The 14,754-nt window shown below is 43.8% G+C and overlaps 1 protein-coding gene across 1 annotated transcript; it reads left to right on the top strand.

The window, feature by feature from the left end:
- The first annotated feature begins 154 nt into the window (after positions 1 to 154).
- akap12a (A kinase (PRKA) anchor protein 12a) lies at positions 155 to 14,439 on the top strand. The gene is made up of 4 exons (XM_077563155.1): positions 155 to 2,458; positions 3,719 to 3,806; positions 3,892 to 13,989; positions 14,094 to 14,439. The coding sequence occupies exons 1-3, from the start codon at positions 2,363 to 2,365 to the stop codon at positions 13,983 to 13,985; spliced, it is 10,278 nt and encodes a 3,425-aa protein (XP_077419281.1). The 5' UTR covers positions 155 to 2,362; the 3' UTR covers positions 13,986 to 13,989; positions 14,094 to 14,439.
- Positions 14,440 to 14,754: the final 315 nt, after the last annotated feature.

Genomic DNA, 14,754 nt, shown 5'->3' with positions numbered 1-14,754 from the left:
GTGGATTTTTGGTGTGCAAAGTAAATATTTAAATGACTCCGGTCAACAGCAAATTTTATTCAGAGATTACTTTGTGTCCAAAGGTATTGTTGATGTCGATTAAAAAAAAAAAAAAAAAATCTTTACTTTTTTCTTAGCACATCATGTTTTTGAGACTTTTTTTTTTTTACTGAAAGAAGCTTGCACAACATGAATTCATAAATATTATAAAATATATATATTTTTTACATATATTTTGTCATTATTATGAAAATCTGGAATCAGTGCAAACATTTCAGATTTACTTGCATCTCATATCAAAACGATTTGTATAAATTTGTTGACCAGTGTAATTATACAATTGATTCATCAATTGATCAATCAATATTAATAATTATTTTGTGCAATATATACATGCAGAAAAACATGATTGCAAAACAACTAACTACACAATAAATAATATATTGTTAAAACCAAAGTCACAAATTCAAAAATTTTTAAACTTAATTTTGACAACTATTAAAAATCATGAAGCTGCATGGAAGCCAAACCCTCCGATGGAACTGTACTTTGAAACCCCGACTCCTTTTGTATAACGAGGCTAAATATGAAATAATCACTAACCCTTAACCGGTGCCAGTACCGGTTCTAACAGGGCCAGTAAACCAAAAAAAGGTTTAATGTCAGACCCTGATGGAAGTCAACTGACTGTCGCGATGAAGCATGATTGCAGCAAAAACATAACTAATGCGATTAAATGCGATCAGGAGACGCTATGGCGGCCGTGGAACTGCGGGGCGACGGCGTTCTCCACCCGCCTCACGTGTTGGCGCCGCACCGTGGCCAATGTCATCATCACCGCCCTTACGTAGGAAATATGAAAAACAAGCCTCGTGTTGGACACTTGATGTGAAATGCGGATTGCAAGCGCCGTTTTGTTGTCGTTTCTGAAAGACAAACTTTAAACTCAACACTATGAAGTTCATGAAATGAAATCGAAATGATTTCAAAAGTGCGGTCACGTTCACGGTGATTCCGTTTTCCCCCCACATTTTGTTGTTACAGCCTCACTCCAAAATGAACTGCCGGATATAAGTTGACCTCAAATTTCGACACGTCTCCATGTTTTTACAAAAAAAAAAGTATGTGTAAAGAAGTAAAAAGTGAAGCGTTTCAATTCACTAAAATGGCAGCTGGACCTTATTTGGGATTCATCAGTACTTTACATTTATTTCAAAGAGTGTGCAGCCAATTGGTTTTATGGGAATTATTGCAATGCAGAAGAAAAGTTCCCAAGATGTCTCAAAAACCTGTTTGAAGTTGGAATGGCTTGAATCGGTCAAGAAGGAGGAGCTATGCAAATTGGAATAAGCTACCAACAAAAGTTTGCTAAAACTTCCCTATAACCTTGATTAAGTTAAAAAAAAACATTTTTAATTCAATGTCAAAGTTTTATTTTACTTTTAAATAATTGACACGTTCTTAAAATCTTCTTGTAATGTCCTTAATGTTGTGAAACTGTTCATGAGTTGCCTTGTGGCGCTATTAAAGCTGCCTTGCCTAAATGTGTAATATATCTTTTTCATTTGGGAATTTTATCGTGACAATTTGGGAATCTGGGGAATGTGATAAAAAGTTTCCACGAGGATGGCCTAAATGTGCTATTTGAAGTAGAAATGGGTTTGAATCGGTCAAGAACTGTGGAAAGAGGAGGGAAATGTGTAAAAAAAAAAAAAAAATCTCTTGATTCAGGATATTTATTGTAAAAAGTGTGTAATTTTGGCAATTATTAGAATGTGGGAAGAAAAAAGTTCCCAAGATGTTCTGAATGAGTTGAACAGTTTTTTGGACGTCCCATTCAGTTAAAGTTATTTTTTGCGAGGGCAAAATGTAACTTCTGAGAAAATTGGGAAATTTGAAAAACTGGTCGCCTGGATGTCCTGAGTATGTGAACGTTGATCAGTGGGGGGAAATGACAGCGAAAAATGATGGAATGACAAAAAAGTTTTTGGGTGTAGAAAATGCGAGGACTATTTATGGGCCAGCAGAGGATCTTTAAGCAGCTGACTCATCAATATCCGCTTGAAAAGCAAAACAAAATACAATATGAGCCATCATTAAGTCCAATCAGGCACATGCTAGCGTTGCTGATAATTGCCCCCCCCCCCCCCCCCGCCCCCTCTGCTCTTTCCTCAAAACATCCGTGTTCCAACAGCAAAGAGGAGCGTGACAGCTCGCTGCTTCACGTGACCCCACAGCGTTGTGGCTCCTCTTCCTTCCCCTCCCTCCTCAACCCCCGCATCCAAAAAGGCCTTGGCACGTCCAGCTCGCATCATTTGCCACCCCCGCGTGGTGGAAGGTGGGCTGCGTGGCTATGTGAGAAATGGGGGACACACAGTCAGCGTTCGAGGAAGGCGAGCCAGGCCAGGACGCCGCAGAGCGCGGAGTGGGGGATGCCCAACGTTGTGACGACGAGAAGGTACATTTTCAAATGCAATTCAAAAAGTGTCCCTACTAAGAAGTTTTGTCTTCCTGAATGTTATTTTCTTTGAGTGATATTTTTATCCAAATCGGAAAATGTAGGGCAAAAATCATTTTGTTTACAAATTTTGCCCAGATTCGGTCCGAGATTTTAACTAATTGATAATCCAAAAGTGGGGAAAAAAGACTTACAGGTGAAGGAAATTCAATTTCACAATAATGATTTGATACAAAATCTGAATATCGGGGGGGAGGAAATCTCCATTTTGTGATGTACCGTATCGTCGTGTGTTTTATTGATACACGCATGAGCTATTGATTAAGGATGGGCGAGTACTGATATCAGGACTTATTTCAAAGTATCGGTACTCGTGATGGCAGCCGATACCAATACTGGAATCGGCCACCCTCTTGTGGCCCTTTTATAATCAGGAACTAAAAATTAGAAAATGCCATATTAAGATATTTAGGTTTTTCTTTCAAATGATCTGTCATTGTTTTTTGGAGGACATTTATCTGTATCATGTATTATTATCTGCTTTGATAAAGTATCAAAACATCAACATGTAATGCAATATATCCGTTATTTCTGAATTCTAGTGTATTGTGTGAGATGTTAAAATATGACGTGATATCGAATCATGGGTCACTTTGTTTTCCTTTAGTGAATTTTTGTCAATTGTTTATTCATATATGCAAGCTTGACGTGTCCTTAATCGAATGTGAAATGATATATTTTTACAGCTTTAGTTTGTAAATAAAGAGCAAACTGCCAAGCGACAGAATTTCCTCTGTAATGCACTTATTTATAATTAGCGTGTAATGTGATCACAGGAGACAACAGAACAATTCTCAGTGGTATAAAACAGCAACCAAAGACTGTCATGGTTAAACACGCCATTATGTAAAAGCTTTTTAACTTAGTTAGCCAATGTTTTACCCCATAAAAAAAACAAAAAACTGAAAATAGTAACAGTGAAGCTCATAATTACGTCTTGTCAAATGATAGTTATTTACTTGCATTCCTTAACAGAAAATTAGTTTTAAGTGTTTGAATGTTATTGCTTGATTCATTTCTGGTTTCTCAAATTTAAATAAATAAAAAATTATATATAAGAATAAATAAAAAGGACAGTTCACTTTGAAAGTCCTCATTCCTGTTCAAAATGGAGAGCTCACTGAAATCGAGTCATGAAGCCTCAAAATGACGACCACAATTACAAAGGTCACATTTTCACATTTTGTACTTCTTTTGCAGCTTCTCAAAAACAGGCAAATTGCTGCAAATTGCGACACCCCGTTGGAGGAAGTCAATGGTATCTGTGAGGAAGACACGGATGCCGGAGGTAGGCAGCACTCAACCCAAAATGAGTCCTAACAAACACATAACTGATGTGATTTCATTTCCTTTCCTTGCTATCCTTTCTTAAGCTGACGGGCTTTCAGAAAAGCCACCTCAAGAAGTGGCGGCAAAACTAGAAAATGTTGTCGTGAATGAGAAAGAGTCATTGAAAGAAGCCAAAAAAGAAGGAAAAGAAGAAGAAATATCCTTGGATGTAACTGAAGTTGAAGCAAAACAAAATTACATCAATGAGAGCTTCAAGACGTTCTTCAGTAAAGTTGGTTTGAAGCTGAAACGAGGCTCCAGAGACCACGGTGAGATCAAAGAAGATGGCCCCGAGTCCACTGAGGCCAAAAACCCCGCTGAGCAAATCCGTGACGACACAACCCAAGTGGACACGGCACACGAGAGGCAAAATGAGGATTCAAAACGTCCAGGTGAGGAAGAAGCAGAAGTCCGAAATCCTTCCCAGAACGAGGCAGACAGTCCCGACGAAGAATGGACGCACCTCGACGACCTGCCCCAACAGGATCCTTCGTCTCCCTCGAGCGCCAAAGAGGATGTGACTATGTCACCCATTAAAAAGTTTTTCACCACGAGAATCTTCGCCGGATTAGCGAAGAAGAGGATGTCGTTGGAAGACGAGACCATGACAAGAGAGCTGGTTGTACAGGAAGTCGTGGAGACGGCAAAAGAAACCTCGCAAAACCAACAGGCGGACACGGAAAATACTGGACTAACACTTGCAGATGGAGACCAGGAAGAAAATTCATCCAGCGGGCCTGAAGCCCCCAAAGAGTTTGAGGACGTCTCGTCGAGTCCTCTGAAGAAGCTTCTCTTGGGCTCTCGTCTCACGAAGCTCAAAAGGCAAAAAGATGCAAATCCGTCTGCGGTTGAAGTATGTCAACCGTCCAGAGACAACTCGGACCGGCTTTTGTTACAAACAGACGCGGCACAGAATGATAAAAGTCCTACACAACCTGCAGGAACAATCGAGACCGAGGAGGAGAGTCCGTGGGCCACCTTTAAGAAACTGTTATCTCCCAAAAAGCAAGTCAACAGGTCCGCCTTTAACAATGACGATGTGCAAACCGGGATGCCCAAAGACGAACTGAAGCCAAGTGAAGGAGGGGACATTTTAGAGTGCAGCGTGGAAGAGGGCCAAAAACGGAAAGATGCGGCCATTTCCTGGGACGCTATTTTATGTACGACAAGTCACACAGCTTTGGTCTCTGATGACAAAACATCAGCTGATGATGTCAATGATGCGGAAGCAGTAGTCGTAAATTATGACAACAATGGTGATGTTTTAGCATCAACTCCCAAGGGAGGCGCCAGTCCACCTGAGGGCGATGTTGAGTCAGCTTGGACTGCCTTCAAAAGACTCATGAGCCCGAAAAGGAAAGCCAAGCCTGTGGAAGAAGGGCAACGCGAAAACGACGAAAACTTCTCCTTTTCTGCTAAGATTTTCCCAGGCTGGAAAACGAGAAAATCCATCTCAAACGAAGACCAAGAAGCAACTTCGGAGCTCGGTCCAGGTGACCCGAATTCCAAGATGCCGGCTGTTGTTCCCTTGTCCGATTATGACACTGTTGAGACAGAACCAAAAGAGACTGTTGAGAGGGAAACAGATGTTGAACTCAACCAAGACTTCCTCCCCGAGGTGGCAGAAGAAGCCCAATCTTTGGATACTCTGCAGACCGAAGAAACCAAACACAACGTTGATTTTTCAGAAACTGAGGCCACAAATGAAGACCAGGCCACCCTCACAGAGTTCAGTGGAAAAGCACTGACTGATATTCCGGAGGAAGGTGAGATTACCGAGAGCACCACAGCAGACGATCTGATCGAGGTCACGTCGCAGGCCGTCACCGCACCACATCCTGTGGATGTTTGCCTCGCCCACCAAAGCGAGATGATCTCTGCGCTCTCCCAGCGGTCAGGACAAACATCGGGCGCCAGCACGCCGGTTCTGGCAGAATCCCAAATCGAAGAAACAGAAGAGCTTATGCAGCAGATTGTTGAGCGCATCCCCACTACGCCAGAGAGCGACCCACTGCGTTCAGACCAAATGCTTTCTTCTGCCTCGTTTGACACACTTGAAACATTTGGAGAGGATTCACAGCTACCTGAAGTCCAAAAATCAAACGCACCCACCGCCAGGACGGATCTGGTTGTACATGAAATGGAAGCGGCGATGGATAAAACCGAGTCCTCCAAAGTCGACACAACCACAGAAATGACAACTCCAATTTCTACAGAAGAGCTCGACACCATGGAAATCCCGATTCCCATTCCTACAGAGCAGCTCGACACTGGGGAAATGACACACACCACTCCTATCGAGGAGCAAGACACTGAGGAAATGGCACCTCAAATTCTTACCGAGGAAGGAGACATCAAGGAAACTAAATCTCTCATTCCTAGCAAGGAGCTCGACACCCAGGAAATGACACCACCTTTTTCTACCGAGAAGCTTAACGTCCTGGAAATCTTAACTCCCATTCCAACGGAGAAGCCTGACACCCAGGAAATCGAACCTCCTACTTCTACAGTGGAGCATGACACGGACAAAATGGCATCTCCCATTGCAACACAGGACCTCGACTTCAAGGAAATCACACCCGCCGTTCATACCGAGGAGCTCGACAGCAAGGAAGACAAACCCTCTACCAAGGGGCTCGGCAATGAAGAAATCACTACTCCCGCTTGTACTGAGGAGCCTGACAATGAGGAAATGACACTTTTGCTTCCTCCCGAGGAACTCGACATCAAGGAAATCAAGCCTCCCATTCCTACAGAAAGGCTTGACACAGCGGAAAGTAGACCTCCAATTACTACCTGTAAAACCAGAACCCCAATTCAAAGCGAGGAGCTTAACACAAAGAAAATCACACCTCCCGTTCTTAGAGAGGAGCTCGACAACCAGGAAATTGCACCTCCAATTCATACAGAGGAGCTCAACACCATGGAAATCACAATTCCCATGGCCACCAAGGAGCTTGACACTTGGGAAATGATACCTCCAATTCGTACAGAGGAGCTCGACACCAAGGAAATAAAAAAAACTATTCCTACCGAGCAGCTCGGCATTGAAGAAATCGCACCTCCTGCTCGTACTGCGGAGCCTGACATTGATGAAATGACACCATCCGTTCTTACCAGTGAACTCAGCATTGAGAAAATCAAGTATCGCATTCATACAGAAGAGCTCGACACCGACGCTCCATTCACTACTGAGGAAATCAAAACCCCAATAAAGACCGATGAGCTTAGCACGAAGGAAATCGCACCTCTTGTTCTTCCAGAGGAGCTCGACACCCGGGAAATAACGCCTCCGATTTCTACAGAGGAGCTCGACATCAAAGAAATCACAACTCCCAGTCCTGTCAAGGGGCTCGACACAGAGGAACTCAGACTTCCTATTCCTACAAGCAAGGCACACGAGACAGAGGAAATTACACCTCCGCTGCCAACAGAGGCACTTGACACCCAGGAAGTAAAACTTCACATTCATACAGAAGATTTGCACATCAAGGAAATCGCAGCTTCCATTCGTACCCGAGAACTTGACACCGAGGAAATCCTCCGTCCTACTTCTACTGAGGAGCCTGACACAGAGGATATCACACCTCTCATTTCTACCAAGGGGTTCAAAATGGAAGAAATCGAGACTCAATTTCGTACTAAGGAGCTTGACACCAACAAAATCACAACTTCTATTCCTACAGAGGGGCGCAACACGGAGGAATTTTTGCCTCAAATTCCTATCCAAGAACTTCACACCAACAAAAAAAGATCTCCCTTCCCTACCCAAGTGAGTGACACAGAGGAAATTGTGCCTCCGGTTCCCACCGGAGAGTCAAACACTGACAAAATTACGCTTTCAATTCCTACCAAGGAGCTTGACTTCGAAGCAAGTAAACTTCCTATTCCAACCGAGGAGTTTGACTCCAAGGAAATCACACCTTACATTCTCATCAAGGAAGTGGACACCAAAGAAACGTCCCCACAAATTCCTACTGGAGAATCAAACAATGACGAAATGACACCATTTTCCATTCCTACGAAGGAGCTCGACTTTGAGGCATGTAGACTTCCTATTACAACCGAGGAGCTTGACTCCAAGGAAATTACACCTCACATTCTTATCAAGGTAGTTGACACCAAGGAAATTTCCCCTCCCGTTCCTACTGAAGAGCTTGACAGAGAGGAAATCGTACCTCAAATTCCTATCGAGAAACTTGATGCAGTGGAAATGATGCATCCAATTTCAACCCATGAGTTTGACATCGAGGACATTTTACCTTCAATTCCGACCCAAATGTTTGATTTCAAGGAAATCGCACCTCAGCTTTATACCGAGGAGCTCGACGCAGCGGAAATGACCGCAGATGGAACAGAAGATAGCAACCTTCCCAAGTCACAAAACAGCCTCAATGAATTAAACAGCTTCGGCAACATTCATGAATTTGTGGACGGCCTCACCGACGTCAAACAAAGGGAGTCTTCAGAGCAGTTGTTGGAAAGCAAAGATGTTAGCGCAGAAGACGATCTAGAAGATCTGGCAAGCAATCCAAATGAGACCGTGGCCTCCATAGTGGACAGTGTGTTGTCAGGCGTGTCCGTATCCATCGCAGAACATGAAAGTGGAGATGGAGGCAGTAGGTATGTGTTGGAACCCGTCAAACTATTTACGGAAGAGGACCACATTCCTGTAGTGGATGAGTTGCAAAGGTCAAAAGATGTACAAGACGACACAACAAATTTACAAGGGGATGTTACGGCAGAAACAATAACTAATGAACCAGAACTGGAAACAATTGCTCAGACTGACCTTAAGGAAACAGACGCAGAGCAAGACACTTTACTAGCTGTCACAATACACTTGGAGGAACAGAAAGTCAAAGTAACATCAGAAAAGGTTCCAGAAGCCGTTACAGAGGAACTAGAGCCAACACCTGAGATTTTATCAGAAGCCAGCTTGAATTCTGTTCATCTTTCAGGGGCAAAAACAGAAGTGCTGGATTTGCAGGAATGTAGTCTTCAACTGGCTGAAGATGAAATCCTTTCTGACAAGGTTGCGGGTGAACTCAAGGACACGATAGAGCGCCTACCTGAAATCAGTATTGAACCACGAAACAAAGATCTAGCAAAGACACCAGTGGATACATCCATAGATGAACTTATTCAAGAAATAGAAGCTGTACAAGCAAAACCGCTAGAATCAGAGAAAGCAGAAGTGGAACTTGAAGAAACACATGCTGAACTCAAAGAAGATATTCATGAAGAAGTGAACGACAAGGACATGCCTCTGCTGGAAACCGACGTTGAGATAGAAGAAAAAGATCAGAAAACTGTAAGTGACACTCAAATTGAACTAATAAAAGAGGACGAAGACATAGTAGTAAGAGACCGGTCAGTTAAAGATGAAGAAATATCACAAAGTATACTTGTTGAAGAAACCGTGATTACTGAAGTCAAAGACAGACCTGTGCCTCTTATTGAGGACAAACCAGTAAGCGAAGACCAGAGGGACCAGGCTCAACTTAGTCCCGAACAGGAGGTAGTACAAGAATCATGTCTAATATCAGATGAACACAAAGAAGTAGGTGAAAGTCTCCATCCACAGAAAACCAGGACTGAAGAATGTGAAGAGACGACGGCACCTCAGCTCCAAACTCCTACCGAGTCAGCTAAAGATGAAAAGGTGGAAGTGGATGTATCCGAAACTGAACTAGTGAAAGAAATAGAAGGAACACAATCTAAACAATCACACTGGACAGAATCAGGTGACGCAAAAGAAGCCATTGCTGCAAAAGAAAAGATGACGGAAGAACTCAAAGAAAATCCTGTGTGTTTTGCTGAGGTCCAACCAGAGAGTGACCAGAAAGCAGTGGATGCGGTCAAAACTGAATTGGAGGGAGAAAGAATAACAGAAGGTATTGCTGAAGAGAGAACTGCTTCCGTTGAAATGAAAGAGAAGACCGTACCACTAAGTGAAATTCATGTGGAGTCAGAGGACAAAGGAGAGGAAGCAGTGAATGAAATGGACAACATGAAAAACTCTGACGCTCGAGCATCAGAGGAAGCGGAATTACTTCAATCTGAAGAAACCACTGAAAGCATTCTAGAAGAGGAAATTCTTCCAAGTGAACTCAAAGAGGAAGCGGAGCCACTGCCTGAAGTGGCTCTAGAGCCAGGGAACAAAGACAGGAATCAAGAAACTGATTCGACAGAGACTATTCTGGCAAAGAAAACTGAAGTGACCCAGAATGAAGCCATGAAATGCAGTTCTGAAACAGAAGTAACGTCAGCTGTAAGTGATCAAGTTCAAGAGCCGGAAGAATTTACTGCAGTCGAGACAGAAACGGTGGTGGAGGAGGTGGTTTTGTCTGGACTGGAAATCGCGGAAGAAAGTATCATACAGAAACTTCCAAAGGAAACATTGGTAGAGGAAATTACAAAGCCGGAAATGGAGGATGAAATTGCTTCCAAAGGAGAGCAAACCAAGCCTCAACCGGATCAGGCTTTAGACGGGGAGGAGGGCCGAGAACCAGAGAACACAGCTGATGACCAGAAAGACGGCACACAAGTCACAGAAGCACATGTAGCCTTACACCAGGAGGAAAAATGTTGCGCTCAGATCTTTGAAAAGGTTATTTATGAAGAAATCCCTGAAGTTTGTGGAAATCTTGCGGGCAAAGTCAAACTTAAGGCACATCCAAGTGATACAGAAACCAGAACTGAGGGAGAAAACTGGGATCTACCAGATGTGGAGGTGACAACGGCTTCAGTCGAGCATGCTTTGGTTACTCAAGTGACCATGTGCCATTTTAAAGAAGTCTCAACTTCACTACCCGATCTGATTACCACACCATCTGGCATGCAGGAACCCCTACTGGGCTCTGCAGAAGCAGAATCGACAGAAACTGCTCTGACTGAACCGCCGATGACGACGGATGACTTGACAGAAACGGCACAGATGAGCAACGAGGCTTTGATGATGCACGTGCCAGCGACAGTGACGGAGGATAACGACAGCATTCAAGCACAAGTCGTTCATTTGGACATCACATCGGCCGAGAGGAGCGTGGATCAGATGCTGGAGGTTGTTGTAAGAGAAAAAGGAGTCATCGACACGTGTAGCAGAAACATTGAAGAGGTTGAACTTGTTCCCGCATCCATGGGTGTTGAGGAAACGCATGAGGACTATGCAGTCATGTGTCACGAGATCGTTCCACATGTAATGGAGAACCTCCTTGAGACCTTGGAGCAAATGGTCTCGAAAGAAGTCAAAGAAGTTGAATTTGGGAAAGGTGATGGACATATGGAATTACCAGAAAAGGAGCTTGCTTGCCCAAGAGAGAATTCTGCAGAAGCGTCACATCAAGAAGCTACCCCACAAGGTTTAGAGGCCCCCACACATCAAAGGAGTTTAGAGGAAAAGGAGGAAGACATTTGGGTCCTGGAAGCAGAGGAGCTGATGGCACCAACTGATGAAGTTGGTAAAGCACCGGTAGCGAATGAAGAACCCTCTACCCAAACATATAGATATAGAGACACAGAGCCAGCTGAGGGAGGTCATCAAACCCTGCAAGATTCCTTACGTCAAATGGATCCAGTTGATTGTCAAACAGAAAAAGATCTAACTGAGGAAGGAGTTCATTCACCAGAACCCTTATCCCAAATAGATTTAGATGAGTGCCAAGACACAAAATCAACGGAGGAAGGTTCTCAGATCCCAAAAGGAGAAGAAGCCCTATCCCAAATAGAAACAGAAGAACTGTCCCTACTAAATCTTCTTGCTGAGCTCAAAACAGCAAAGCAAAGTGAGGTGAGTCTACAGGCTGTTCTGGCAGGGGACTCGGTAGTTTCAGTTGACAACCGTAAGGAGACGGAAATAACTGGGGAAAATGTTCAGCCACAGGAAACAGAAAGGGACTCGTGTCCAATAGAGCCAGCTGAGAACCAAACATCAGCTGTGTTAACCAAAGAGAGTTGTCAGACACCAAAAGCAGAGGAGTCCGTATTGCAAAAAGAGTACATTGAAGACCAGAAAGAGAAGGTGCTAGCAGATAAACATGTTCAACCCCCAAAAGAGTCCATCGACACCCTGAAACAGAGGGAGCTATCAGAGGAACACGTTCAACCTCCAAAAGACTCCAGAGAAACTGAGAAACAGATGGAGCTGTTAGAGAAACATATTCAGATAAGAGTAAACCAAGAACCCCTACTCCAAAATGAGTCCACTGAAAGCCAGAAACAGATGGAGCCATCAGAAGGGCATGATCAGGCAGGAGAAAACCAAGTGCCCTTACCTCAAAAACAGTCCACCGAGATCCAGAAGCAGACGGTGCTAGCAGAGGAATATGTTCAGGCAAGCGAACACCAAGAGCCCCTATTTCAAGAAGAGCTGACCGAGATCCAGATGGAGATACAGGAGACATTTGTTCAGGCAAGCGAAACACAAGAGCCCATACCTGAAAATCAGTCCACTGAGACTCAGAAACAGATGGAACTATCACAAGAGAATGAGCAAGCAAGAGAAAAGCAAGAGCCTATCCTCAAAAAAGAGTCCACTGAAACAATAAAACAGATGGGGGTACCCGATACACATGTTCAGGCAAGGGAAAACCAAGAGTTCTTACCTCCAAAAGAGTCAAACGAGACCCAGAAACAGATGGAGCTATCAGAAGAGCACGACCAGGCAGGAGAAAACCAAGTGCCCTTTCTCCAAAAAGAGTCCACCGAGATCCAGAAACAGATGGAGCAACAAGAAGAACATGATCAGGCGGGAGAAAACCAAGTGCCCTTTCTCCAAAAAGAGTCCACCGAGATCCAGAAACAGATAGAGCTACAAGAAGAACATGATAAGGCAGGAGAAAACCAAGTGCCCTTTCTCCAAAAAGAGTCCACCGAGATCCAGAAACAGATAGAGCTACAAGAAGAACATGATCAGGCGGGAGAAAACCAAGTGCACTTAACCCAAAAAGAGTCAACTGGGACCCAGAAGCAGATGGAGCTACAAGAGAAATATGTTCAGGCAAGCGAAACACAAGAGCCCATGCCAGAAAAACAGTCAACAGAGATCCAGAAACAGATGGAACTATCACAAGAGCACGACCAGGCAGGAGAAAACCAAGTGCCCTTTCTCCAAAAAGAGTCCACCGAGACCCAGAAACAGATGGAGCTATCAGAAGAGTATGACCAGAAGGGAGAAAACGAAGTGCCCTTACTCCAAATAGAGTCCACCGAGACCCAGAAGCAGATGGAGCTATCAGAAGAGTATGACCAGAAGGGAGAAAACAAAGTGCCCTTACTCCAAATAGAGTCCACCGAGACCCAGAAGCAGATGGAGGCACCAGAGGAAAATACTCAGGTAAGAGAAAACCAAGTGCTTTCCTCTCCCAAAGAGCCTACTGAGACCCAGAAACTAACGGAACCACTAAAGGAACATGTTCAGGCAAGCGAAAACCAAGAGTGCCTACCCCAAAACGAGTCCACTGAGACCAAAAAACAGATGGAGGTACCAGATGAAAATGTTCAGGCAAGTGAAAACCAAGTGCCACTACCCCAAAAAGTGTCCAACGAGACCCAGAAACAGCCAGAGCAAACAGAGGAATTTGTTCTGACCCCGGAAATGGAAATGACCTCATTCCCAAAAGAGTCTGCCATCGGCCAAAAACAGGGAGTCCAGATTGAAGAGACCTTTGAACTGGCGAGAGAAATGGATTCCAGTGGGATGACAGTGACCACAGATCCTCCAGTCCTTTTGGATTCTGGCCTCCAAACAATTGAGGCAGAAGAATCAGTAGAAGAAACTGTAGCCACAACAAATGAAACACGCAACTTACAGGCAACAGAAGCATCACAAACTGCACAAAAACCAGAAACCGAGACTCCCATCAGAGAAGCAGATGACGAACAGGACATTTGGATGGACGCAAAGGAAGAGGTTGAAACCCAAGAGGACAAAAACGTGTCGGCGCCTCGAGACGAGAGTCCAAGACTTGACGACAACCACGGGACAAAAACAACGCCTGCTGAGGAGTCCGAGACGCTGGCAGATCCCGAGCGCGAGGCCGAAAGTGAGAGCCATGGTGACGATTTTGCCATCGCATTCGACGATTCCAAAACGGAAAGTGCCACCGCCGCCGCCGCCGCCGTGGAGTGCGATTAAGCCGGTACGTTTCTTTTTATTCTCTTCTTTGAAAAATTGGACTTGTGCAAGAATCCTAATGACAAATCTGCACTTTTCTTGTGTTCTCCATTTTCTCTTACTTTCAAGGTTGCTTTGATGGCCAGAAAGTCACTGCGGAGGCGACACAAGGTCATCTGCAGTCTCATTTGGTTTACTCGGCAACTTTTTAGGACGCCTGTATTGTTCTTCATCGTGTATAAGACTTATATTACCCTCAAACTGAAATAAGTGAGAAGAAGAGCATGAATAGAGACCACATTGACCCCCAACTTGTTGACATTGCACACAGCAGAAGGCGTTTTTAGGATTCCAGATAGGAACGCGCCTTGCGCACGCGACACACTTTTCTGGGTTTGTTTGATATATCGGCTGCATATCGACATATTTGGACACAAATGCTGAAGTCAAATGTGGTGTTGACTGAAGAATAAACGAAAGGAAAAAAGTTCGGTCATCTGTGTTTCATTCCCAGGTGGGCATTTTTTTTTTTTTTAACCCATTAAAAATATAAAATTAAAACTTGTTTTGTATTGGACGTTCAACAAACTGGTGGGCTTGTCATTTACAGATATTAAAAAAAAGAAAAATATTTATGTGCATGTATATCACATCATATGTATTTTTAGTATATGCCACGGGCTGCAAAAAAAAACTTGACATTCACAAAATGTTATTTTAAAAAAAAAAGGGTTAAGGTGGGAAGTGCTTGAAGTGTAGCTGTCACAAAATGGGATGTCAGTAACGAGTA

Source organism: Vanacampus margaritifer, chromosome 1 (genome assembly GCF_051991255.1).
Source record: "Vanacampus margaritifer isolate UIUO_Vmar chromosome 1, RoL_Vmar_1.0, whole genome shotgun sequence".
In the NCBI taxonomy this organism is placed as follows: domain Eukaryota; kingdom Metazoa; phylum Chordata; class Actinopteri; order Syngnathiformes; family Syngnathidae; genus Vanacampus; species Vanacampus margaritifer.
The sequence above is the reverse complement of the archived record's forward strand: the minus strand, read 5'-3'. Positions and strand labels throughout refer to the sequence as shown.

Excerpts from the sequence above, each read along its gene's own strand:
- akap12a (XM_077563155.1), top strand. The coding sequence starts at position 2,363 with ATGGGGGACACACAGTCAGCGTTCGAGGAAGGCGAGCCAGGCCAGGAC. Across the intron at positions 2,459-3,718 it reads AACGTTGTGACGACGAGAAG|CTTCTCAAAAACAGGCAAAT; the intron begins GTACATTTTCAA and ends CTTCTTTTGCAG. Across the intron at positions 3,807-3,891 it reads GGAAGACACGGATGCCGGAG|CTGACGGGCTTTCAGAAAAG; the intron begins GTAGGCAGCACT and ends TCCTTTCTTAAG.